The sequence below is a fragment of the Sceloporus undulatus genome, chromosome 5 (genome assembly GCF_019175285.1).
Source record: "Sceloporus undulatus isolate JIND9_A2432 ecotype Alabama chromosome 5, SceUnd_v1.1, whole genome shotgun sequence".
NCBI classification, from domain to species: domain Eukaryota; kingdom Metazoa; phylum Chordata; class Lepidosauria; order Squamata; family Phrynosomatidae; genus Sceloporus; species Sceloporus undulatus.
In genome coordinates this window covers 81,535,508-81,563,047 of record NC_056526.1, presented here as the reverse complement: position 1 = coordinate 81,563,047, position 27,540 = coordinate 81,535,508, and the positions used below count along the sequence as shown (strand labels likewise).

The 27,540-nt window shown below is 39.1% G+C and overlaps 1 protein-coding gene across 7 annotated transcripts in view; it reads left to right on the top strand.

Moving 5' to 3' along the window:
• Nucleotides 1–27,540, top strand: part of KIF21A (kinesin family member 21A) — a 113,619-nt gene that overhangs the window by 25,596 nt on the left and 60,483 nt on the right. For all 7 annotated transcript variants that reach the window (XM_042467345.1, XM_042467343.1, XM_042467348.1 and 4 more), the window contains exons 2-8: nt 9,327–9,549; nt 11,995–12,177; nt 16,417–16,566; nt 18,049–18,183; nt 20,948–21,115; nt 23,089–23,204; nt 26,901–27,096. In XM_042467345.1, the coding sequence (XP_042323279.1) occupies nt 9,327–9,549; nt 11,995–12,177; nt 16,417–16,566; nt 18,049–18,183; nt 20,948–21,115; nt 23,089–23,204; nt 26,901–27,096 (1,171 nt within the window). The remainder of the gene's footprint in view (nt 1–9,326; nt 9,550–11,994; nt 12,178–16,416; nt 16,567–18,048; nt 18,184–20,947; nt 21,116–23,088; nt 23,205–26,900; nt 27,097–27,540) is intronic.

Here is a 27,540-nt window from a genome sequence, read left to right as displayed (position 1 = left end):
TATGGCAAGGGTAGAGAATTCCTCTTGGTCTCAGAAAACAAGGAGAAGAATCTCTAGCACTACATCAGCAATAGCTTGGCTGGAGCAGCAAAACTCTTTGTTTGCAACATTGCTAATAGATTTCTGTGTTTGTGGAAACAAGGTTATATACAGGTTGAGTATCCCTTATCTGACAATCCAGAATGCTCCAGAATCCAAAATAGGCAGGTGAGAGTTCAGTGTACACAATGTATATTTTCTGATGGTTCAGTGTACACACACTTTGTTTCATGCACAAAATTATGAAAAACATTGTTCAAAATCACCTTAAGGCTTTGTACTCAAGTAAATCTAAAACACTTCTGGTCCCAAGCATTTTGGATATGAGATATTCAACCTGTATAAAGTTGCTTCTTTTATTAAATCCCACATTTCATCTGACGTGGGACCCAGATGTCCTGTTGGTATTAGTTCCAGAGTATTGGTAAGCTGTCTTGCTTAGTCTGGAACTGTAGATGGCAGGGACAGGAAAACACGAGGTCCTTCTACAGAAAAGTATGTGCTGTGCTACTGAGTTGCACCCATTTGTAGCATTGCTCTTTTGTGACTTGTATATCTGAAGCTTTTCATTTACAGCCATATGAAGTTGGTAAGCTGGGAATTAATTCAGAACCTGTTTAAGGAATCTGCATCCTATTATGCTATTCTAAAAGGCAAATTGCCCTTAAGATCAATCTTGGCTGTGTTCTTTTTCAAAGGCTACTCTTTGCCAACATAATTTTTAGGGCTTTGGAAACATTAAAAGCCAATAGGAAAACAATTTGATAGGCAGACAGGGAAGATGACTGCTGACTCACTAAGGGCATATTGCCTTCAGATTTGAGATTTGTACCCTCATCCTGTAAAAATAGCTTCCAGGCTTCTGACCTTCTGGGAGTGTTTTTCTCATTGAGTCAGTAGCTCTAGTACCTTTGGGCTGGTGAATCTTCCCCGAGTTAACTTCAAGGAACCTATCCTTAAAGGATTGAATCCTACCTCCGGAATAGGTTGAGCACTTGGAAATTTATGTACTATGTTTTGTCACAATGTTTTAGCACAGTGAGATGAATTTCATCCTTCGTGATTCAGTGAAACTGTGGTTTTGCTAAAAGTCTTTAACAAATATAGGGCTTTTGGCAAAGATTTACCTAGAGTTAATATCAAGGCAGCGTGTTAAGTTCTGCCAGCCGAAATGTTGGTGGATGGCATGTAGTCTCACCCCTTTCTCTTCCAGCTGAGTGCACCACACCCAGTCCTTCCAGAGAGTAACATATTTAGAGGATTAGAATCAAGCTTTGCTATTTGGGAATGTTCAAAAATGTAATTCAGATCCAAGTACAGTATGGATAAACCTATAATTTTCTGTCTGGACTATTTTGTGATTCTGAAATGAAGTGGCATTCTGCTCCCCCCCCTCCCCGACCGCTACATAGTTAAATTTCACCAGCTCATAACAATTTAGGCCTTGCATGAACAGTCTTTCTGTTCAAAAACAGAGCAGCTTCTGTTCCCTAGAAAGAGTCAACAGTAAATATGAAGGGAAAATTTTCCTCCTGGAGTTTGGTTTGGCGCTTTTATGAAAAGCATGCAAAGGATATTACACTTTATAAAAGTAGGATGATGGAGCAACCAGTGCCAAGGGATGAAAAAGAATGAAATTTGAGGACCAAGCAGGATGACCAGATGCCAGAACCACAAAGGAGGACACGGCACCTGAAAATGTAGGACATTCAGGAAAGTTCAAGACATGACAAAAGTGAAGCTAAAAACTAATATAAATATAAAATCATGCGTCTTAGTCATGCTCAAAATGGAGGACATTGTGACACTGGACAGAAGGCTGAAATGTAGGACGTGTCCTGGAAAAGGAGGATCTCTGGTTACCCTTTGGGTCAAGAAAAATAAAGTTGATCTTAAAGTTTGAAAGTGTACATGTGCACATCTTCCTATGGATTTTATATGTATTTTTAAAGGGTTAGCTATATGAGTGACATATAAAGTTAAGGATGTGAAAATCCCCTATAAATTTCACATGGGTTTTTTTTTGTGGTAATTTCTAGCTTTGTCCATACATTGAGGCATTCTGTTTCATGTCAGAGCTACCTGACCCACAGCTTTTATGTTTTCCCTTTACTCACTCTTGTCTTTGTTGCACTCCTCCCCCACTTCTAGTGAGGAAAATGATCCGTCATCCCAAATACTGCACTGTAAGTCCATTTTCCACATGCAATTCAGTTGAGTCTAGTTAACTAACAAAATCAAATACTTTATTGTGCTGTCATTAGGCACAAGACTTTAAATTGATTTATAATCTTGGTTCAGACAATCATGTTAGAACTATGGTATGTACCCTCTTCTAAATGCAAAATGTGATGAGGATCTCTGTAAGATGTATGTGCAGAGTTATACCTCCCTGCACTTTTGGAGGGATGGAAATAAAGTCGCTACATGTAGCACTACCTTGACATAGTGTTTCATGCTGGAGGATCAGGAATGGGCTCATATGGGCTATGCTTCATCTTGCAAGTTATACAGATTATACTCTCAGCCTTGTAGGTGTCTGATTTGAGGCCTGAAACATTCCAAAGATAAATGGCTGAAACATATTTCATAGTCTCATAAGTCATTGATTGTTTTCTTCTTTGTATCTGTTTTCTGGCATGGTCTGACGGCTCACATGGCACACCACATCTAGTTTTTGGATGAGAAACTGATTTTGAACATCTAAACCTGTTTAAGTTGTGTGGAAGAAAGGTTGGATATAATCATAATAAATTCTTTGTCTGCATTCATGTATGTACAAATGTACTCCTACCCATATATCAATATGGAAAGAACATGGATCTTCTTAAAATCCACTCTGCAGACCAGTTCTGATAAGAAGAATGTAAATAATATTAAATTATAAAGTGGCCCAAGCCACATTTGGTGATGTGCTGTTGCCATACAGGCACTGTTACATCTTGTATGCTTTCACCTCCTGGCCTTTAACCCCAAATTCTTATCTGCATGTGGTATATTTGTGCAGCACTGCCAAGGGAAAGTTGAATACCTGCTGGGAGAGGGGGATTTGTTTTCCTGAGAGCAAAACTGATCTTTCTTATTGTCCCCCCCTCTCTGCCCCACTGTTCAAGCAAACAAAAGATCTTGTCAGGCTGCAAGAGGATGCCATCTATACTGGGCTGTCTGGCAGACCTGCAAAATTGCCAAAAGACTGTTTTGGGTTGATTTGGGGGCAGGAAGGGAAGCACAGCTTGACTTATTTCCAATTAACATTGGTAACAGACCATTGATGGAGATGAGGTTCAACAAACCTAAATAAGAATGTGGGAAGGAAGCAATATTGCAGCCTTGAAAATGCTTACGCGGTGAAATAAATACGAATCTTGTGAATGTCCTTTTATATATAGAGAAGCCAGTTGTAATGGAAGATCACTAAAAAGATAATTACTTTAAGAAAATAAATCTCATTAAGGGAAGCAAACCCATGACAGCAGCATAAGTGAACTGTCGCCAGACAAATCCAGTTACTCCAGTGCAATATTTTTCCTTTAATTAAATTACATTGCCATGATTACAGTATTTCCCTCTCTCTATTTGCCAATTAAAAGTAACAGCTTGTAGTTTTCCAGCTTCTCTGCTTAGGTCTTTTTGATGTATTTCTCTTTCTTAAAAATTGAGAGTATGACAGCATGTCTGTCAGTTGTTTTATTTGCTATTCATAAGTTGCAGAGATCAGTGGATTTGCCAGAAATTAGCCAATGCCATTGTCATCGTCATCATCATCACCAGAATTATGTTTCTACTGTCTTCCTTTCTGTCTATATGACCAGGGATTTTCAATGCAAAAAATCTGTACCAAAGTGTTTTGGGTTTCAAAGATGTTGAGCATGATCAGGAATTTATTTCTGCTGAGGCAAGCTGATACTTTAATTCCTAAAGCTTCCTTGTCTCATGTCATTCTAGGGAGTCCCTCATCCTCAAGAGCAGATATTTGGAAGCACAAAGAAGATGACAAGGGGGAAAGGGAAAACCAGAATATAATAATAATAACAATAACAATAACAATAATAATAATAATAATTATTATTATTATTATTATTATTATTTATGTTTTCCCGCCTCTCCCGGTGGATCAAAGTGGGAGTTTCAAAATGTACAACCAGCAGTAGAATTCTGTTTAATTTAAAAACCAATGAAATGGTTCTTTCCCGACTATCTTCAGAGGGAAAATCCCTAAATCATATACAGTCACCCCTCCTGATTCACACAGGATCTGTTCCTCCCCCCCCCCCCAATGTATCTGGAAAAACGCCAATATTGGAGTCTTCATTGGTTTCAGTGGCCCTGGGCACAGACACCATTTTATCCCTCGCTGCGTGCCATTTACAAATGGATGAGATTGCGGACTCCCAAGTCTGCAATTTGTGAGCGATGACTGTATTACTAATATTATCAGTATTTTTTTCCTCTACAGCTTATTAGAATATTTATTTCTTGCTGTTCAGGCTGTTCCTTCCCAGACCAGCTAGTATGGGACTAAATATAAACATAACACAAAGATCAGAACTCATGTAAAGATACAGAAACTACAAAAAAGAAATTATGAAACCAGTTCAGTAGAACATAACAAGATCTGCAGTGCCTAGACAAGGGGAAAATAGACTTTTCATCTTTGACTGGTTCTCTGATTCATTCTTCTCACATTCCATGTTCTAGACCATTCCATGTTGCTATGTGTTTTGCAATCCCAGATTGTCTTTTGACCTCTGACCATATCAACAGCTGAACATCCTTTTGGCCTGAGCCCAGTTGTGCCACTAGCCACAGCGCTACTCATAATTGTCCACTGCTGTACCCCAGTAGCTTATTGAGTGCCTTCTGACCTGGGCATCTCATCTTGGCACTTTCTCTTGTTTCGTTTTGGATAGTTTCATCATAGGGTTTATGTGGTAAAAGTAATTCAAAGGGAATTTACCATGCCTCCTTCTGTACAGAGTATACTAAGAAGTGATAACCATAGTGCCACTGCTGTTGTCTTTGAGAGATCCTCTACCATTGTCACCCCACACTCTTGCTGCTGCTTAGTAGCTGTTTGGCATTTTTAGTCTTTGTGGGATAATAATAATAATAATAATAATGATGATGATGTAATAAATATTTATGTATAGCCCGCCTTTCTGTGAGAATCATGGTGGATAACAACAGATTTTTATACAGTTATACAAAACATTTCCTCATTCAACCAATCCTCCATCCCTCCCCCCAACACATATAGATAAATTAAAATACAATCCTACAATTCAAAATAACATTAATTAAAATCAATTAAAATAACAATAACAATAGTAATAACAATAGTAATAAAGAGGGCTTAATTGGATGGGCAGGTGGTCCTAAATTATTCGGAGGGTAGTCTGGGAAGGCCCGCCAGAAGAGATCCATTTTAATCACCTTTTTAAAGGCGTCCAAAGATGTAATATGGCAGATCTCTTCTAGCAGGTCATTCCAAATTTTTGGAGCAGCAATTGAGAAGGTCCTCTGGGAAAGTTGCCACCAGTGTAGATTTCTGTGACTGCAGTAGGTTCTTCCCAGAGGACCTGAGTGTGCAGGAAGGGTTATAAGGGTTATATGGGAGGAGGCATTCCCATAGGTAAACTGGGATCAAGCCAAATACTAATAATCACCTCATAAAACCTCTTTGTAGTATTCTAGACAAAGCTGTACATTCTAGACTGGATTTTCCTCCTGTATTCTTCAACCTTTTTGTCTTTTTCAGGTTACTGGAGGCATAAAATAATGAGTGATTTTGCAGGGCAAATGTGTGCAGCAGAGACATTTGTAGTCTGTCACTACATAAATGTTAATATTGGCAAAATAGACCTCCATAATGAAAATTTGTTCTTCTAGCTGGCAGATTGTTAGTGTGTGGTTTCAAATTACCAGTACTGTTTGCTTAAGAGTAGGCATTAATAGGTTTTCCTGTTTCATCATATATTTCAGGTTATGCTCAGGGCATATAATAATAATTTTTATTTATATTTCCCACCTCTCCCTGCGGATCGAGGGGGGATTACAACAATAGAAACAACATTACAAGATTAAAAAACTACAATTTCATATAAAATACACTCAATAAACAGTAAAACCGCTATCAGTACAATACATAGACTAAATAATCATTTAAAATACATATCGTTACAAATAGAGGTGAGGTATTTCTAACTCTTATAGCAGATTGGGTGGATAGGCTCTTGAAATCATCTTGTAAAGAGGTTTACCAGCAGTAAGATTATAAATAAGATTAAACTCTATTGTGTGGGCTGACATTTTTTTATATGAACAGTTTATCTCTTTAGATGTCCTGCACTGTTCTCAAATAGTGCAGGTGAGAAATACAAGTGAAATGAAGTATGCTATATTTTTCCATTTCCTATTTAGGATTGTACCTCGATGTTTTCCTGTGTTGCCAGTTAATAAGAAATAAGTTGTAAAATGTTTAAAATGGTTAATGATTTGCTAACGAAAAGAAAGGAGCAGGAATAATGGCCATCAGCTGCACATTTGCAGTCTACAGAAAATGCAAACCCTGCTGCCATAGCAGAAGATTCATTGATGCTCATTGGACAGCACCCACACGCCTTAAATGTGTCCTGTTATTTTAAATACATTCAGAATGACTAACATTGTGCCTCTAGTGTGTCTGGGATCTGATGCGTTGTACCAGAGTACAAAGAGGCAGCTATGTTGAGAAACAATCTTCTCTTTCAAGGTTTTGAAATGCAAATATTAGTTTAATTATCAAAATCATGTCACATGGAACTAGATTTAATGAAGTTCAGTTTTAGAGGAACCGTGTTCTGAAGGGATATTCTCCTCACCAGCCATTTTTTCCTACTTGTTTGTCCCTCAAGTCACTCTTTTGCTTGGAGGTTCTAAATGAATAATTCTGCTCATGAATGTCCATCATTCAGCTCCAGGAGCAATGGGGTAAAGTGAGAAGCACATTCCCTGCTGATCGGCCTTCTACTAAGAAAAGCAGTCTGCCATTCAGGGCATCATTGTGCATAGCAGCGCTAGCCCATGGCATTTGGTTGTCTAATTTCATAAACAAGATGGTGCCTCTCATAGTCCCTATGAACAAAAAGCAATTGGATAGGCAGTTTAATCTTTCTTCAACACAAGCAAATAGAACACATTCTTTACCATTAAGCAAGCAGAAGATCTGCTTAGGCCAGTGGTCCCCAGACTTTTTGAGGCTACTGCCTCCTTTTCTCTTGCACAATAGTCTATTTCTTGATATTAAGTCTACTCTTCTACTACATACTCAAAAATAACCAATCTTGGTTGATTCTCCCTTTGCACCTTATCACTTTGGGTCAGAAACTGAACAGTTGGCTGAGCAGCAACTGAGAAGCTTCTCACCCATGCTAACTGTGCAGCAAAGGTGAGTCTGGGCAAGAGGCCTCTCGGTCACTGCTCAGCCTACTGTTTAGTTGCTACACTGAAGATGATCAGGTGCAAAGGGAGAAGCTTGACCCTGGCAAGGAACGACTCTTAATCCTTCTTCATCAGAGCAGAGAGGGGTTCAGTCAGTGTGTGTGTAGGGGGCTTACAGAGGCCACATGCTCTGGACGAGACTGGCATGGACAGGAAAGTGAGAGAACCATTCCAAGGCAAAGGACTCCTTCCAAGAGTCAACCCCAGATACATGTCCCCCTCCTTACTCAGAGACATGTTGTCCCCACACAGCTTCAAGGATACCCCCCCCCCCCCCAATTTTTTTTGCTACCTCTTTTCTTGGTCTGTCAGATGAAAGAAAGCAGGAGCAACAACACAGCTCCAGTCTGCTGGCCAAGTCCCAGCAAAACTCACAAAGGTTAAGCAGGGTCCCACTCCTTTTTGCTGCTGTTTCTCCCCCACTGCCACATGCTGGAACTCCTCACTCCAGTTAGTCAGTCTGTCACAAAATGATGCCACTGTGAACCACAGAAATGATGCTCTGTGCCCAAGGCTTGAGAGAGTTTCTTGCTACTACTAGCAAAAGACATGGCTAAAGGAGTGAGCTCATGCGGGCAGGCAAAGAGCAGGAGACACCATACATGAAGTGATCAACAAGGCTTTGTAGTTGTTATAAGGGAGCCTGAAAAGAGGTTTTATGCAACTTTCATCATCACCATGGTCCTAAAGGCTGCTGGTTCCCCTTGTCTTTCTTTCATACCATACTTTGACTGAAGGCCCCTCTGCCACCCCCTTTTCCTTCACTGTTCCGTTGCTGCCTCCTTTTTCCTCACCACCTCCCTGGATCTTTCCACTGCCCTCCGGGGTGTGCCTGGCTGCCTAGCACATGGATCTCTCCTTCAACATTTTACAGCCACCTGAGGTTACTTTGCCTAATAAGTAGAGCTGGTACTGATGCATTTTTGCATGTAACCTGTTACTTGTCCATCAGTTTATTTCTATTCTGTTTGGGGATTGTGACTAAAAGATTTTGTACAGTATTCCTAGATCCTCAAGTTGGAAATGAGTACTGTTAGGTATTGTAATATTCAGAAACATTAGGAAAACTGCAGTATGAAGAGCCTGTAATCATTATTTGGGTTAAAAAAAGAAGGCTGCAATTGTTAGTCTAGTATTGAACCATATGAGCCACATGTTTTTTTCTCTTTGAAATGTGAAAGGGATATTTAACACCTGCAAACTACTGTGGGGGTGGGGAAGACATTATTTGTTCTTTTTTTTGTCATCATCTTAGGGTTTTGTAAACTAAACTGGAATGATTTGTTCCCTATCCTTGTTACTACAGGGATAACTCTATTCAAGCCAAAGTTGTTTGCTTTTGTAGGCCTCTGCAGTTTTAAAAATAGTGTGAATGACCGAGAGCTTTCTGTTCTGCTGTCATTTCATCGTTGGATAACTTCTGTAAGGAGTTGCATGTTTGTTCATTCACAGGAAAGTCCCGCTGAGTTCCATAAGAGTCTGTCCTGAGTAATTGTAACTAAGGTAGCCACTTCAGAATAGCAAGAGGCCAATTTGAAAGATAGATGGTGTATACTAGAGACTTGGATACACCTTTCCTGGCCACATGCTTGTTCTGGCATTTTTGGATTCAAATGAACTTCAGAAAAGCATATCAAGATTTGGATAGTACTACTTGTCCCTTGGTGGAAGTGAAAGGTAGTGTTTTGATCAGTCTGATGCTTTTAATTTATTGAGATGTTTTTTTAAAAAAAAGCAAATATGTATTTTGTTTGCTTCCAGGGATGTAATGCTTAGCCTTTTGATTTTTTCCACCTGTCTCCTTACAGAATCAGACCTCAGCTAGCCAAAGAGAAAATTGAAGGATGCCACATCTGCACATCTGTCACACCTGGAGAACCTCAAGTGTTCCTGGGGAAAGACAAAGCCTTCACTTTTGATTATGTGTTTGATATTGAATCTCATCAAGAGGAAATTTACGTCCAGTGCATAGACAAACTGATTGAAGGCTGCTTTGAAGGATATAATGCTACTGTGTTTGCTTATGGTCAGGTAAGCACTGTGTATGTTTCCAAATGAACTGTTTGCTTTTCAGTCATGGCAAACATTTTTTGAAGTGAACAAAAAAGCAATTGTAAGGAAGGATTGGTTTCATTCAAGCGCGGGTTGAATTTCACAATTTGACAGAGGTGAAAACAAATATGTAGATTTCAATGTGTGAGAAGTTAGTAACATTTAAATAATAATTTCTTGATACATTTAAGATGGAAGTGCAAAGCAGCAGCGTCCTGCAAGTATGGCTGGGCTGTTAATAGTGAAGCAAGAGAGTTTTGGAAAGCACACACTCCTACTTGAACTTGAACCAAAACTTGAACTGAGGAAGTAGACTGAAATCTATGAAAGCTCATGCTGACAACTTCTTTATTTCATTTAGTCTCAAAGGTGCTACAAGTTCTCTCTCTATACTGATCCTACTTGGGATGTTCGTTGTTTGCTTTTAAGTAATTTCAGACTTATGGTGACCCTAAGTGGGACTTATCAAGGGGTTTTCTTGACAGCTTTCTTTGGGTGGGTGTGGGTGTTGCCTTGCCACGATCTGAAGCTGTGTGTGTGTGATTCTGCCCAAGATTACCCAGTGGGTTTCTATGGCTGAGCTAGGATTCAAACCTTGGTCTCCAGAGTCATAATCCAGTGCCCAAACTACTATACCATGCTGGCTCCTCACATGAATTGTAGTGGCTCCAATGGAAAGGATCCATCTCAGTTAGAGTAGAGCTTGAAGGTTCCTTTCAAAAACCTATTGATGTAGTTACAGTTGCAGCTACAGTTCAAAGTATCATGAAAATACTTAGCTAATATTATAGTTATGTTCTGGCCTAAATACCCTGAAGGTACTAGAGCCTGTCTGATCTTGGAAGCAGAGTAGGGCTGGCCCTGATTAGTATTTGGATGGGAGACCACCAGTGAATACAAGGTGCTGTAGGCTATATTTTAGCGGAAGGAACTAGAAAAAAAGAATACCTCTGAGTATTCCTTGGCTAAGAAAACTCTGTGAAATTCATGGAGTCTTCCTAGGTTGAAAGGTGGCTTCAAGGCACTTGCACACACACACACCATTATAGTCATAGTTCTGAAAGGAACTCTACTTTCTCGTTGTCAAAAGTAGGCCACATCTATAAAAATAACTTCAGGTTGAGTCTCCCATATTCAAAATGCTTGGACCAGTAGTGTTTTGGATTTTTTTGGATTTTGGAATCTTTTAATATACGTAATGAGATATCTTGGTGATGAGACCCAAGTCTAAACATAACATTCACTTATACACATAGCCTTAAGCTAATTTTATACACAATATTTTTAATAATTTTGTACACGAAACAAAATTTATATATACTGAATCATTATAAACAAAAATTGTCTCTATCTCAGTTAATCATATGGAAGATTTTGGAGTATTTTGGATTTTGGAATTCCAGACAATGGATACTCACAATTAGGGCTGTATTGCAACTGAAATTGCTTTTTCTCTTAATAAAACACATAGAACTGGGCACCTGATTTCCTCAATTTATGTGTTTGGATCCTTGTCCAGTAATAATCAGTTAGTATTAGGTACTCCATTTTTTGACCCTCTAAACAGCCAGATTGGTTAGTGGTACATCCAGGAGTATTACACCAATATTAATATTATACCAAGATTAAAATCATTCCACTGGCTGCCAATTAGTTTCCAGGGAAAGTAGAAAGCGTTGGTTATTACCTTTGAGGACCTACATGGTTTGGGTCCAAATCACTTACACACCTACACCTTTATAATCTGCTTTGTACACTCAGGTTCTTTGGGAAACACCTATGGCTCAAAACACATGGGCCAAAAGCTCCAGCTTCAGGCCAATCTGGGGGCACACCAATGACACAGCTCCCCAGATTGGGCCGAAGCTGTGCAGCGACCACCTAATGTTGGCCAGTGCCACTAACAAAAGGAGTGCAAAAAAGCACTCATTGCTGGTGACCCATCTGGGCCTGCAGCGTCTGGTTGCCCTGGTCCTATGTCATGGGTGTGACTGGGGCTGGAGCAGCCAGAGGTTGCTCCAAGCTGCTGGTCTGCTTGACCTCTATGTTAGTCAGCCAAAATAGGCTCACTGTTACCCAGAGGACATTTTCTTCCTCTGCCTCTGGACTGTGGAATTACTTGCTGGAAGATACTCCTCAGCTCAAGACACTGTTTGAGTTTAAATCAGCAGTAAAGACCAGTCTCTTCCTGCAGGCCTATCCAGCCTATTTTTAAATTATGGGTTTTAAAGTATTTATAGATGGATTTTAATGTATATGCATGCATTGTGTTATTTGTTTTGTTCCGCTGAAGTCAAAGACTTTTTTCATCAGCCCTTGAGCTTTCAGTATCCATAACTTGTGCTCTTTAATATGAAGTAAGACTATGCATAAGTGCAGTAGATGTTTGTTGCATATTACTGATGGTTGGTCTCTTAAATGCAGACAGGAGCAGGTAAAACATACACAATGGGAACTGGATTTGATGTGAACATAATGGAAGAGGAACAGGGCATTATCCCACGTGCTGTAAAACACTTGTACAGGTGTATTGAAGAAAAAAAGCATGCAGCTATTAAACAAGGACTTCCTCCACCAGAATTTAAAGTGAATGCCCAGTTCTTAGAGGTAAGCCTTCACAATTCAAATATTTTCCTGAGTGAAGTTGTTAGTAGATCTTAATTGGTACATATGCACTTCTGATTGTAATGGTGGTAAAACTAATGTTAGCTTAGTAGACATGCATTCTCTTTTTGCCTTGCTTCTAAATGGATCCTGCTAATCTTTATATTTGTTTTAGGCAGGGAGGCTAGGAAACAAATTTAAATTTCCTTATCTTGAGTTAGAAGCTTTTATATTGTGGAACATCATCAGATGATACTCTTGCAAACACAAGCTATTTAGTGCTTGCTTGAAAGCCAAGGAAAAATCCCTTGTTCATACAAGTCAGTAAGTTGTCTCCTATCTTAACAGGACAACGTACTAGAATAAGGACAGTGAAATGTGTCCTGTTTTCCTGTTTTCCACTTCCACATTTGCACTTCTGAGGGAAGTTAGTTTTTACATGCCTTTCTGCATAAGAGTATATTTTAACAACAGCCAAGATACTAAAATTATAGACTGCAAAAACTACCTATCTCCTGGTGCAGATAAATGGACAGGTATTCCATTTGTGCCAAATTAGAAACAAAATTATAAATCTAGTTGGACTGTCACTCTTAAGTACAGTATTAAAGCTTTCTGGTTAATATTTATCTACTGTAGAGGAACATATGGGTATGCAAACCACACAATATGAAGGTAAACCCTTTGGTTCCCCTTAGGTCGAAGTTTGCTGTATGAATGCTTTTGGTGTTAATCATTTGCTATGGGGGGAGGGAGGGTAGAAGGTAGAGAAACAAACATTTGCAAACAAACCAAACTAATTTACAAAAAGTACTTCAGGTTTTAAGTGTTTCAACTAATAATGTTTAAGAACTGCTTTGCCTCTCAAACATGTAATCTTCTTTTGAATGAAAAGTGCAACCCTAAATATGTTGGGTTCAGTAATTGGTTTGAGGACAGAGAAATAGAGGGATGTACATGCTTGCTATGAAAAAAAAAAGATAACCCTCTAAGACGTTCTTAAAAAACAAAAATAAAACAGTTATGTCAATCTGTGTGTGTGTGTGTGTGTGTGTGTGTGTGTGTTATAAAGAGATATCAAATATATAGAATGAGCAAATATATAAAATCTGTGTTTGTACTTCCTAGTCACTAACTAAAAAAAAATAGCTGTGTTCAGTTCTAGTTACTTTGTGTTGCAGGAATGTTCCTCCCTACTACTCTGACATTTCCGCATTTTGTTGTGCTATAATCTGGGACTGAAATGAATTTCATTGTCATAGTTATCATTTGGTGTATGCAGTGGGACCTTGGCATCTATGGACTTGCCATCTGTGGATTTGAGCATCTGCTGATGGCAAGCACATGTTATCCCCAATGGCGGCATCTGCACCCAGCCATTGGAGACAACTGCACTGAAGTCCTCCCTCCCTCCTCTGGGGCTTCTTCCCTGGGCTTGTCTTTGGAGGAGGTTTGGAGGCGGAGGTTGGAACCCTGGAGGGAGCTGGAACTGGGGCTAGGGCTTGGGTCTTAGAGCGTAAAGGTTCTGTTCCTGGTGTTGGGCCTGGGGGAGGGGGGGCTCAGAGAACCAAGCCTTGACCCCGACTCTGGCTCCTTCTGGCCAACGGAGCTCCAACCTCTGCCTTAGAAGTGCCCCCGAAGCCAAGCCCAGAGCAGAAGCCTTTGAGGGGTAGGGACCAGGGGAAGGAAGGAAGGAAGGAAGGAAGGAAGGAAGGGACGAAGGAAGAGGGAGGGAGTGAGGGAGGGGAGACTTTAGTCCAGTTGTCCCTTGACCATCTGCAGATTTTGGTGTCGGGGGGGGAGGGGGCTTCCAAAAATCCCTTGTAGATACCAAGGGCCAACAGTACAAAATACTCAACATTGAATATGCAAAAAATTATTTTCCATTCACAACAATTATGAAACATTATTCTCTTTTCTCAGCATAAAACAGTAAATTTGGCCCCGATCTAAATGGGCCTAAAGTGCGCCCTCGTCACGTGCTAGGGGTTGGCCGAGGGCGCACCACCCATATGTGCCTCACCCCTAGCAAGTGACGAGGGTGTCAAAATGGCGGCACCCAGTACACACGGGCGCCGCCATTTTGACGTGACGGATGTTTAGCGTCCTCGCATCCTGGCATCATTGTGATGCTGCGAGTGCACCATTGGCGCACTGTGGTATCACAATGGTGGCACAGAAAGAACCTGCTTTTTGCGGGTTTTTGCTGCACGAGGGAGCCACACGGTTTGTCCGCTATGGCTCCCTGGTGCAGCAAAACAAGGTGCGAATAGACCACCCTTTCTGGGCGGTCTGTATCCCACCTTTACTTAGTTCTCATTTTTTAGAGACCCTTTCTAGTTGCATTGTATTAACAAAGCATTGTTTCTACTTTTCAGCCCCAAGCTAGGTTTTTTTTTTATTCTGGTGTTTTGTTTTTGTCACTTTTCATCAGGGTCAAGTGTAAAGCAGTATATGTTGATAATTCTGTAACAAAGACCCTGCTGCTTAGTTCTGAGATGTTGCCATATTAGCCTCCAAACTGCAGACTGAAGAAACCTCAAATAGAAAAGGCCTTCGTAGTCCCCATGAGGATTTGATTCTTTCATACGTAATAGCATACCTGCCTATGAAAAAACTAAATTGCATTGAGTGCCCTTCCAAAGTTAATGGGAAGGAATAAACATTAGCTGGGAACATTGTTCTGTTCCATTGCTTGCAGTTACGTAGTCAAGAGCTGATTAAGGAAATTCTCCTGCTGCTTCAGCATTTCCCTTGAAAACGTCCTGAACAATATTTGCATGACTATATTGTTCTTTGGGGGAAAGGCATGTAGAAAAATGCCTCCAGAATGTGAAGGATCTGAAGGCCTTTACAGAAATATTTACCTGCATTAACAACATCCTTTCATGCCCTCCTTCTGTACATATCTGTGACCATTAGGTCTTGTTAGAATGTTGTTGTGCCCTTGCCTTGGATTTTTAAAAAGATGGATTTAATCTCCCAAAGTCAAAAACCACCCTGTATTAAGTGTGGGCCTCCCATTTTCAGTTATTTACTAAAGGATGTATGTGATTATAGGAGGGGGATGTAAAGCAGTAGCACGTGAACCTCAGTTCCACTTCCCCACCCCCACTCCAAATATTGTCATGGTTGAAATGTAATGTATGAATTGATCTTTGCAGACAAGAGACTTTTTACCTCTCTCATACTGCAGAAGAGTATGATGTGATGTCTCTTGCTTCATATTCTATATACAGCAACTTTAAGTCAGTGTAAATGAGCAGAATTTTAAAAATATATGAAGAGCAAAACTGATGATTTCCCATATGATGATTGTGGATTGGGAGTATGATGTTGATCTCATTGTTTTGTATAACTTTATTAGCAAGTTATTATTGTAACTTAATTGTGTTTTGTATTAAAGACAATGAAAACCTGGCAGGGGCCTAGAAAAATTCTGGAGTGGGGAAGTTTTTTCATTTCCCCCCAAAGCCCCTTTTCCTTCTGGAAAAACTGGGGAAAATGGATTCTAGAATATTCTTTTTGAAGGTTATAGACAATGTTTAAGACAAGGTGATCATATATTTACTTCCCCCCTAATAGTTTCTAAAAATGATCGACAGTAATACTTTTATATGAGACAATGCACAAGGTCTGATTATTGCAGCGGCTGGTCTTGGTTTTTTGTTGTATTTTAGTTCTTTTTATGGGAATGAATGTTTTATGTCAGTGTGACACTATAGAGACCTAGAGGAGACAAAATAATTTTGTCGCTTTTATTAATGGAAACGGCTACTTCTGTTTTTGTTTTTATTTTTGCCTGTTTTTCATAAACTGGCAAAACTGAGAAGGTTCCTTGGAGTCCGGGACCTTGTAACTCTATTTGTAGCAAAAAGGAAAACAATTCAGTTTGTAGTTATTGTCCAAATAAATGGTACATTTCATTTACTAAACATGATTATTTTATGCCAGTCTAAATTATATATCATACTTTTTGATTTAAAGTAAGAAAGCGACTTTCAGACTGGAAAGGATGCCAGTCTCATCCTCCCCATTTTTCTGAAAATGTATGTTTTTCCCACTCTCCTCCAAAAACACCCACCCCTGGCTTAAAATTTTCTGGAAATTTTATGTCTCTGTTTTGAAATATTCTTTTAACCAACAGCTGTCATAAGAAAACTACATCATTTTGTTCATCTTGAGTTGTGCTGAGCTTAATTGTGCATCCTAATTATACTGTCCTTTTTTCTTTTAAATTAGCTTTACAATGAAGAAATACTTGATCTCTTTGATACAACACGTGACATTGATTCAAAGAACAAAAAATCAAATATCAAAATCCATGAAGATTCAGCAGGAGGAATATATACAGTGGGAGTCACAACACGGAATGTGAATGCAGAATCGGAGGTACCACTACCCACAAATCCCCCATACAAATAACTAAAAGTAGATACATTTTAAAATATGTGATGAAGGGTTTATATGCTACTCTGCTTTTCAGTTTTTCTAGATCCTCCATGATTCCTCTTCTTCTCTAGCTTTTCATCTCCCAAAAGTATGTCTACTGGATAGGTTCAGTCCTTCATTAGACAGAATTAGGGTTTCCCTTATTTCCCACTTTTCCATGAGCCTGCTTATACTTTTCTGTTGTGCATAATTGAGCCACCATGGTGTAATGGTTTGAGTAGTGGGTTATGATTCTGGAGACCAGGGTTCAACAACAAAACTCACTGGGTGACCTTGGAGTTTATCACACGGGAGGAATTTCTCTTAATTTCGAATGAAAAGAAAGTTCAGCGAATTTACGTGAATTCGAATTGCATCTGAACTGACTTCCCATTGCCCGAAAATAGCTTGCCATTGCCCAAAATTGCATATGGTAGTCTCTCACACAATAATGTGAAACCCCATGATTGTGTTCAGACTGGCTTCCCATTGCCTGAAATTGTGTGTGGTAGTCTATCACGCAATAACGTGAAACCCCATGATTGTGTTCAGATTGCCATTGGATTATACTTCCAATTTCCTTTGTCTGATAAACTCCCTTGAGCAAGGCAAAGTCTCTCAGCCTCAGAGGATGGCAATGGCAACCCTGCTCTGAAGAGACTTGCCAAGAAAACCCCATGATAGGTTCACCTTAAGGTAACTAGAAGTTGGAAACAGCTTGAAGTGCACAACAAGAAAAGGATAGGAGATGAGGCTGCTTGCTCCTAGGTTTTTTTTCCCCTGAACCTTTGAGACTAGCAAAACTCACTCTCCAGTGTTTTGGCTCACCTCTCATTATACTGTTTCTCTGGCTGTTACTGCTGTGGCATTAAATATTCAGAGCACTTTTACAGGGAACAAAAGGAGAAACAATACAAAGGCACACTCTGCCAGCATGCCTTTGGTCACTATAACAACATAAAGCGGTATTCTGTTCAGTGAAAGCAGGTCAGTTTCTGCAGTCCACGGACTTAGCCCAGTTTGATAGATTTTGAGATTCATCATCATTTACTTCTCCCAATTTTGGGCATGTACATTTCTCTGAGTATCTTCTGCAAGATTAAAATACCAGGCACGTCTTAATTATTAATTCTCTACTAAGTTGACATATAGTCTCTGTAACTTGATAGCATGGAGATGCATTGATCACAATAGTTTCTTTAGAAGCTTTTTCAAAAATTCACTGAATAGCTTTTTTTGAAGCAGGTGTATTTTCAGCTGTTTAGAGGGGTATGCTTTGAAGGCCTCACGAAGTTTTGTATGTGTTTCAGAGAATTGAAAAAGAAATGTGAAAATAATATGTTTCTTTATTATTCTAATCTTCAGAGTAGTTAGGCTTGTGATTCACATGCCCAATTTAAAAAATAAAAACAATCTTTATAACTTCCCCTCTATGTTATACAGATGATGCAATGTTTAAAGCTGGGTGCTTTATCTCGAACCACTGCCAGCACTCAAATGAATGTCCAGAGCTCCCGCTCACATGCAATCTTCACCGTCCACTTATGTCAAACTAGAATTTGTTCTCAAATTGATGCAGTAAGTATCTTAAGGTTTGTTTGGGGGGTTTTTTATGTTGGAAAAAATGTGTTGGGTGTGGGTGGAAGCAGGAGACACACTTGGAAATAACTTTGGAGTTTGTGAAGGCTAGGTGAATAGTAGCCAGAACAATTTTTGTTGATTGAGTGAGTGATTGATTTAATAAATCCCACCTTTATCCCAGTATGGAACCCAAGCATTTTTTCACATACTGTTGTCCCACATTACATTGGTTCTGTGGAATCTGCAGCAATGCTACACCTTCCTGTGATGCCAAGATGCGATATGAGATTATCTGTGTCTCTACTCTTGTGGCCATCATTGTTGTACCTCTGGATCAATGTTGGAAGAGAGAGAGTTGGTTCATTAACTCTACCCACATAGTCAAAATCTTCATGGGTTATCGTAGTAGCCCAAACCTCTGTACCATATTAACAGCATAACATCAGAGCCCGGCGTGCCTATGCTGCCTGGGGAATCTAGGAGTACTAGAGGCTGTGCAGACCACCCCTAAGGGGCAGCATACAGCCGCCTGCAGCTGTACGGATCGGGGCAGCAGCAACTGCACGCTGTAGCCCCAATCTGGCCTTTCCAGGGTGCAGAAAGGAGCCGCAAAAATGGCTCCTTTTTGTTTTCTGAAAGGGTGTGATAGCTGTAGCTCTTTGGCTTTAAGGTGCTCCTTTGGTGCTGCGTCGTGTAAATGCAGTGCCAGAGGAGCACCGTGATGCTGTGTGCCGTGTAGAGCAGTGCACGACATCACACCGCCATGTGGCGGAGTTGTGGTGTTCGTCATACGGTTGCTACACCTCGACTTTGGCCCCAGGCCAACCTTAATGGTCTGCACTGTCCCCTAGCCACATTGGTGCAAGGGGTGTGCATGTATCCCCAGTATTGGTTTATGTCTGGTCTCATGACCACACCAGCTGTGGATGGGGGTTGGTTCACACCATGCATGTGCATATATGCATAATCAAATAGCCTTTCACTTTTTTCCATCATCAACTTCATTCCCATTGGATTGGGTTCATATCTGAGCAGCTACCTCAGCCCTCACATGTGTTACCTCTGCCCCATCTAATTTGCTCCCTCATTTTTAAAATTTTAATTTCCAGGAAATTGGATGTACAATTGATGGCATATGGTGCAGTGTTATACAGGTCTACTCAGATGCGATTCCTACTGAATTCAATAGTGCTTATTCCCAGAAAAGTGTTTTATAGTACTTGCCCCATGAAACACCCTCCATCACCCTACTCAAACTCCTACATTTTAAGACAAGCAAATAGTCAAAGACCAATACTTCAAAGCTTCACATATCCGGAGTGCAATGAAAAAAATAAACAATGATACTGATCCTTCCAGCTCTTCGAAGGCAAATAGGAGCCCAAGAGACACATCTCCAGCAACTCAGTTTTACCCACCCACTAGTCGCCAACTCTATGGTTCTATGTAGTGTACTCAACAGAAAGCATTTTTCCTGAAAGGTGATGAGTAAGCATTACACCATTTAGGAGTAAATTCTGCTAATATCTGTAACACCCATCTGGAGGTTTTGCAAGGTTTTGGTGATCAGTGATCAGGGTAATTGAGGCTGAGGCTACATTTCAGTAGATTCTGAATTTCAGTATATTCTGAATTTGATGAGTAGAAGGGATACCTTAATATACTTAACTGCATGAAGTTTTGGTCAGCCTCTTTTGAAATGTAGGTTGACAAGTATTCCACATGCTTTCTCTTTAACCACAGTTGAAAGTAGTACAGGTTCTCTTTATCCCAGGGCAGGAGGTTTTAAAGAAAGCTGAAAGTTGTTTAAGATAGGGATGAAAATCTTGCAGCCCACCAGATGTTGTTGGACAGCAAGTCCCTCATCGTTGGCTATGCTGGCCAAAACTGGTGGAAGCTGCAGCTCAACAATATCTCAGGAGCTGTGTGTCCCCTCACAATGAGGTCTTAGGAGTGTGATGGCCTCTAAAACATGGTTGTTAAACATGTATAACACATACTTCCAGATTCTAACATGCTTAAAAACTGTTCTTTTTGTTATTTTTCAGTGCATTGTCTTCCATTCTGTATTGCTGGCTTGCCTCAAATGTTCAGGACAAATCTCATTGTTTGTCACCATGAGTGCAGGGGAATGCCATGGACTATTATGTTCAACTTAAAATAACTCAGTATTACTGGGCTAAACACTTTCTTGTGGTTTTAGTGTGATGCTGAGACATCTAACAGTTGAGAGATTTCTCAATCATAGGTACTACCAGGCCACCAGTATAAAATGTTTCCTTTACTTGTAGTCATCTGGGTCACAACAGAAAACAAAACTGGTAGTTCCTGGTGGATCAACACTTCACTGTCTAAATAAGGATGAAGGTGACATAATTGGATTTGTGCAGAAAATAGTGCTGAAGTAAGCAGTAAAGTCAGTGTCTTTCTGGATGTGATTTTACTTTTTTCCTAATTTTCCTTTCTTCTCCTCTTTTTGCTTGGAAAGGAACATTAAGACATTTCTAACAGCTCAGGTTCCTTGGAAACTCCTTTTTCTAGTAAAGGAGAAAAAGGAGCTGTCCAAGATGTTGAAGAAGGTAATAAGATGTAATGGGAAAACAGAAAGTTACAGTATTACTTTTTATGAAACTAATGATTTAATGCTGTCCATATGTTACAGAGTTCACTTTCTGGATTTCTAAATATATTGTGGCTTTAAATTGAGCTTTTAAAAAAAAATTCTAACTGTAATTTTATAGATTTTACTTTTTCACCATAGGACAACATGACAGATAATAGAATAATATCAGAGTCATCAGAGCTGAATGAGTTTGAAACTCTTACGGCCAAGTTTCATTTTGTGGACCTGGCAGGGTCTGAACGATTAAAACGTACAGGAGCCACTGGAGAGAGAGCGAAAGAAGGCATTTCTATCAACTGTGGACTAGTAAGTTTAAGTTTTTGTTCTGCCTTGCCAGTAAACACTGTTAATCGGAAGATTCATTGAACCTAAGATACTTAATGCACAGCACAGTATCATTGCAGAAGTTAACTATATTGCATTTCTTCTGCTCCCTTTGTCATCAGTCCCTCTATGGCCAAGAAGGGGGGCCTTTACCTACATCAGCCTTCAATTGAGACCACTTTTAAACATGCCCTTAACAAATATTTCAAACAAAATGTGGGCCTCTGACCCCACATCCATCACATATCTTCTCCTGTATGATTTTTTTTTTTTTTTGGCATCTTTGATGAAGAAGCCAGTTACCTTTGGATGCTGGTGTGTTGCATTTTGTGCCCTTTGTTTGGCCAAATACAACTGCTACTATAATTATATAGTAAGGAGGAGTATTGGTTGCAGCAGGACCAGCAAGCGATGGCAACTAGAATATATTTTATCAATTATTTCATTTTAGAGCTTTCTTGGAAATGTGGTATTACAGTCGGCCCTTCTTATACACGGATTTTTTATACACGGATTCAAGCATACACGGTTTGAAAATGTTCAAAAAAGTATACATTTACCTTGATTTTCCATTTTTTATAAGGGACACAATTTTGCTATGTCATTATATTTAATGGGACTTGAGCATACACGGATTTTGTTATACACGGGGGATCTTGGAACCAAACCACAGCGTATAACAAGGGTCCACTGTACTAAATATTTAGTTTAAAAAACCCAGTATATCTGTAATTCTAATTGTAGCAATTGTTGCTAGCTTAATGCAGATAACATAACTGCTTGTTCTCTAATTAAAATTAGCAAAGTACCTTCAAATTCCTGTGTTAAATCCTTGATCTGGACTAACTTAGCAAGTTCTGAAGAACATGCAGTGGTTGCATATTAAATGACAAACCATGTTTATTGGGAATTCATTCACTAGAAGGGTGGGGTTGGAAATGTGGAGTGCACACAGTCTTGCAGTCACCAACTAATTCCTTAAGCCTAGTTAATCATTGTTCATGTTGCACCTGAAGATGTAAGTAAACACAGCAAAGCAAAGATGATTATAGCAAAGCTAGGATTATTACCATTCCTATGAATAGGCACTGTGCCTTCATCTTGTGTAATATTTATGTTTTCCCTAAAATTGTCACATACAATTGTATTTTTCAGGTATTTGCTCCATTGTACCTCCCATACTTGTGGGTATATCTTCCTATACATATATAATCTAGTAAATAAATATGCTGATATTTTGCTTGCCACAAGGTTTATTTATTTTGCAAGTGAGGCCAGTCATCACTTTTCTGTAACTGAATTAGTCTGTTAAAAGACCATCTCTCCTTCCCCACAATTCTAAAGGATAATTCCTATGTATCATGGATGGGGAACCTGTGATCCTCTAAAGGTAGCTGAACTACATTTCCCACAATGCCTTGCCATTGGCTACACTAGATAAGACTAATTGGAACTGAAGTACACAAATATATGGAATGCCACAGGTTCTTCACCTCTGTTTTATATGAAGTATCTTCATATTTTAATGTACTGTAATATAATTTTGAGTTGTTAAGACTTACTGGGCTGCGTTATATCGAATTAGAACAATTATGATTTAAAACTGTTTTTGTAGGTCATTTTTTACAAAGCAAACCCAAATACTGAAAATGACAAGTGTAAGGAATCAGGATCTATAAAACAATCATACATTTGTAGGCAGGAACAGTGTGTATAGTGAAGCTTTTCTGTTTCCCCTGCCTCAATAGGCAAGCCACTTCTGAAACTGAACAGCGGTATGACTTGTTAGCAGTGAGAACTACTGTAGCTAAAAAAATGATGTACATTTCTTCTATGTGCATTGACTCACACACCCTTTCTGGTGCATCCAACTCTTGACAATAACATTTGTAATTGTGTCAATGTCTGCTTTTACCTGTTTGATTTTTAATTGAATTTTTTTTAATATTCTTTAGTTGGCATTGGGCAATGTAATAAGTGCACTGGGAGATAAGAGTAAGAAGGTTACTCATGTCCCATACAGAGATTCAAAGTTAACACGACTATTGCAAGACTCTCTCGGAGGAAACAGGTATGGGCAAGAATGTATTCAAGATTGTGTTGAACCCTATTTTAAAAAGGAATGATTTTAAAAGAATAATTAACTTGCAATTGCTAAGGCTAAAATATATCAATACAATAAAATGTAAAACCTAGGTTAGATTGATATAGATCTTTGTGTATCTTGATTAAAACAGTTATTTTTTAAATATCTCACTGGAGAAACAAAGAATTGTGGCACAATTCATCCTTGTATTATGGATAATCTGAGAAATTTCCATCAAAATAAATGAGGAAATTGGCACCTACCCTTTTTAAGATCCATTGAACAGAAAATCTGATGTTGAAACCAGAATACAGGACAAGTAAATGATCTACTAAATGGAATACTCACTTTGAAATGCATTTATTCTCTGATTTGGATACATTTTTAAAACAGAGGGTTTTTATAATAAGTTTTTTTAAAAACATAGCCTTTGAAAAGGCATTTGTTTCAGTACAGAGATCTAGTGTTCTTAAAATTTAACGTGAAGGGAAGCATCCTTCTCGACTCACTGTCTGGTGAATTTGCAACCTTGGGCAGCTTGGTGGATCAGGCAGTGCCATTTTCTTGCACTGCTGGTGTGCTGGTCTGTGACCATAATAAAGTTGAACTGAACTGACCTTACACTGCTGGGATCCATCTTCTTCCAAGAAGGCTGAGCACCTTTGTTCAGGGTCTGGAGAAATGGTGGGAACCTCAAACCAGTGGGAATTGACGTTTTTTGGCTGGTGGGCAGGACTTGGGGAAAAGACAGGAAGTTTTCTCTCAGGTCCAGTATGAGGGCATATAAGTCAACTTCCTAATGTTATGGGCAGCTGTAATCAATAACGTTGTGGCCTTATTTTCTCCAGTTTGTTGTGGCCTGGTACAATTCTGTTGTGGTTTTGGTTTTAGAAGCAAGGGTCCCTTGGATCTGCCAATAGATAATGTGCAGGTGTCTTTTTTTTCACTCCACTGCTTTAGAAATTCACAAGTTCATCACAGGAATGGCTCCTGGGGCTCTTTTTGTTGCAGTTGTTTCAGGAGTCCTGTTGAAGCCTGATGGCACATGGGGCTACCAGGTTTCCTTGGTTCTCCCTAGTTCCCAGGGAGTGCAGGAGATAATAGGAAATAAGTGTTGCTTTACAAAAATGGCTTTCTAGTTTGGCAGTGCTAGTGGAAAGTGCTAATCTGCAGATACCAGATAGAAACTATAGGATAAGGGCTATGTTCTGTTGGCTTATACTTCTATGAGCCCGAATTTAAAAGAGCACTCAGATGTACTATGCAGAATACATTTTTTTAATATTGTACAAGTTTTTTTTATTATTTTAGAAAAAAAATGTGGTAAAAATATTAAGCTAAACTAAATACATGCTCTGAATTTCAGATATTTTTATTCCAGCTATTACGAATTTTAGTGTTTTTGAGGTAATGTATATACAGATGTATGCAGTTTAATAGTACGATTGTGTAAACTGTCTTCATTGAGCCATAATGTAATTTTGTTTAAAAGAAGGATGGAGAAGTTAAGGAAAGGTCACAAAATGTATTGTGCAGCGTTGTGCACCAAATGCAGTGTAGTGTAAGCAAAACAACAACAGCAAAAAACAAGATAATCTTGGAAAACCTGAAAGTCACAGCAGCAGGGAAAAATGGGAAGATGTGCACTGGGACATTGGATGACTAATTCCACAAAGTAGCTTTTCCATATTTAATTATGGATTGTCATTGGAAGGTTTATAATCTGTTATTAAATTTGGGTAGTATTCCAGTGATCAACATTTCTGATTTACAACATTAGTGCGCATTTCTGTTATTCTTTCTCTCCATCCTAATAACTGTCTACATTTGCATTGTTGCTACTCAAATGCCTTTTTGCCAAATTTGTTGTTGTTGTTAACTGCCGTCGAGTTGATCTTTACTCATGGCGACCCTGTGGATGAGACATCTCCAAGACCCCATGCAGTTCTGCAGATTCAGGCCCATGGTCTCCCTAGATGAGTCTAGTCATCTGATGTGCAATTTTCCTCTTTTTCTACGACCTTCTACCTTTCCTAGCATTATCATCTTTTCTAGTGAGTCATGCTTTTTCATGATGGAGTCAAAGTGCGATAGCCTCAGTTTCATCATCTTGGCTTCCAGGGAAAGTTCAGGCTTGATTTGTTCTAGGACCTGTGTGTTTGTCTTTTTGGCCCTCCATGGTATCCTCAGTTCTAGCAAATGAGTTGATTTTCTTCTTATTTACTGTCCCGCTCTCACATCCATAAATGGTGATGAGGAATACAGTAGCTTGCAGGAATCTGACTTTAGTGCTCAGTTGTATATCTTTACTCTTTATGATTTTGTCTAGTTCTTCCATAGTTGCCCTTTCCATTCCTAGTCTTGTTATTATTTATTGACTGCAGTCTCCATTCTGATCAATATTTGATCCAAGGTACAGAAAGTCTTTATTTCATTTTTCTTATTGTTTGGGTTGTATTTATGGAGATACTTTGTGGTCATTATTTTTATTTGCATTGTGTTCAAAAGTAAGCCAATCTTAACAGTAAACTTGCCTTACCACTTCTTCTTTAAGTTTCCTTTGTAATTATTTCAAGTCTATGGTGTTTTCCATTAATAATATGGTATCTTTTTGCATCTCATAGATTTTTGATATTTCTTTCTCCTCTCTTCACCCCTCTTTCTTCTGAGTCTAAACCTGCTGTTCATATGATATTTTTTTGTGTACAAGTTAAACAAATACGTAGAATGATGGAATGCATCCTTGCCTGACTCCTTTGCCAATTGGGAACGATTCTGTTTCTCCTTACTCTGTTCTAACAGAAGCCTATTGTCTTAAGTACAGATTTCTCATCAGGAGTATCAAATGTAGTGGCACTTCTATTTTTAAAGAGCTTTCCATACCTTTTTGTGATCGGTTCAATCAAAGGCTTTATTATAGTCTATAAGGCTCATGGTGATTTTATGCTGGAATTATTGTTACACTCCATTAACATTTGTATGTTTGTAGTGTAGTCCCTAATGCCTTTTCCTTTCCTGAACAGTACTTGTACCTCTGGGATTTCTCTCTCAATGTATGATTGGGGTTTATCCTGAAGAATTTTGAGCATAATTTTGCTTGCATGGGAAATGAATGCTATGGTCCTATATTTGCTGCAGTCTTTTGTGTCTCCTTTTTTGTGGTTGGGGATGTATATCGATCATTTCCAAACTTTTGGCCACTGTTCTGTTTTCCATATTTGTTGGTGTATTTTGGTTAACACTAGAGTTGATTCTGTTTGTGCGGATTTAAATACATTCCCTTTATTGCTTGGATGTCCTTCTTAGGGATATGGGTAAATTTTAAATAGTTTAATATGATAAATTTGTACATGTCTTCATAGTTTTACTGCCAGCTACAGCTGCCCTTCAATAGCTTTTATAAGGACATAAATGTAGGAGGTTGGTTCTCATCTTCAGCATTGGGTATTCAGTGTTCCTCAGCCTGTAGTTTCTGATGTGTTCAACATTTTTTTTTCTGGTGGTAGCAGTAGGGGATGTGTAATACATTCTGGAGACATTTTTTGTGTCCATAATATGTCAATACACTTTTGTATTCTCACTCTCTTTCTGTTTCTGTACCAGTATCAGCATATAGCATCATTCTTGCTTAATTTGAGAGTTTTCCTTGAGTAATAAAATTGAATTGTGTTCATTTTGCAGCCAAACAGTAATGATAGCATGTGTAAGTCCTTCAGACAGAGATTTCATGGAAACATTGAACACTCTGAAGTATGCAAATCGAGCACGAAATATCAAGAACAAAGTGATGGTCAATCAAGACAGAGCTAGCCAACAAATTAATGCATTGCGGAGTGAGATTACTCGGCTTCAGATGGAACTCATGGAGTATAAAACGGTAAAATTTGTCAAAGTTTACATATTTTTTCATCAATTGTATTTCTCTATTTTTTGAATCTCTGCTTGGGGGGGGGTTTGTCTTCTTTCGGTAGCTTCATTTTGTGTATGCTTCCCCCCCTTTGAGGCAGAGAATGAAAGAATTAACTGAAGCTCTCATAATTCCCAAAACAGTATGCTCCATGGCCATGTTAGCTGAAAGGTTCTGGGAGATTATCTCTTCCAAACTCTGATTCCACCCCCACCGTTGCCAGTCATGCCTAGAAGTTGTATTTGTTCCTCATAACATGGTTTAACACCCCTCCCCTGCTCAGCATACTTCGGATTGAGTGAATAGCTGCTTTGTTCTGGATTGGATTCACAGTTAGCTAATTCTGGAGCCTAATCCAGGGTTGTCTGAGGCTTCAAAGCCTCCAGAGAAACTTCATCTGCAAAAGATTATTTT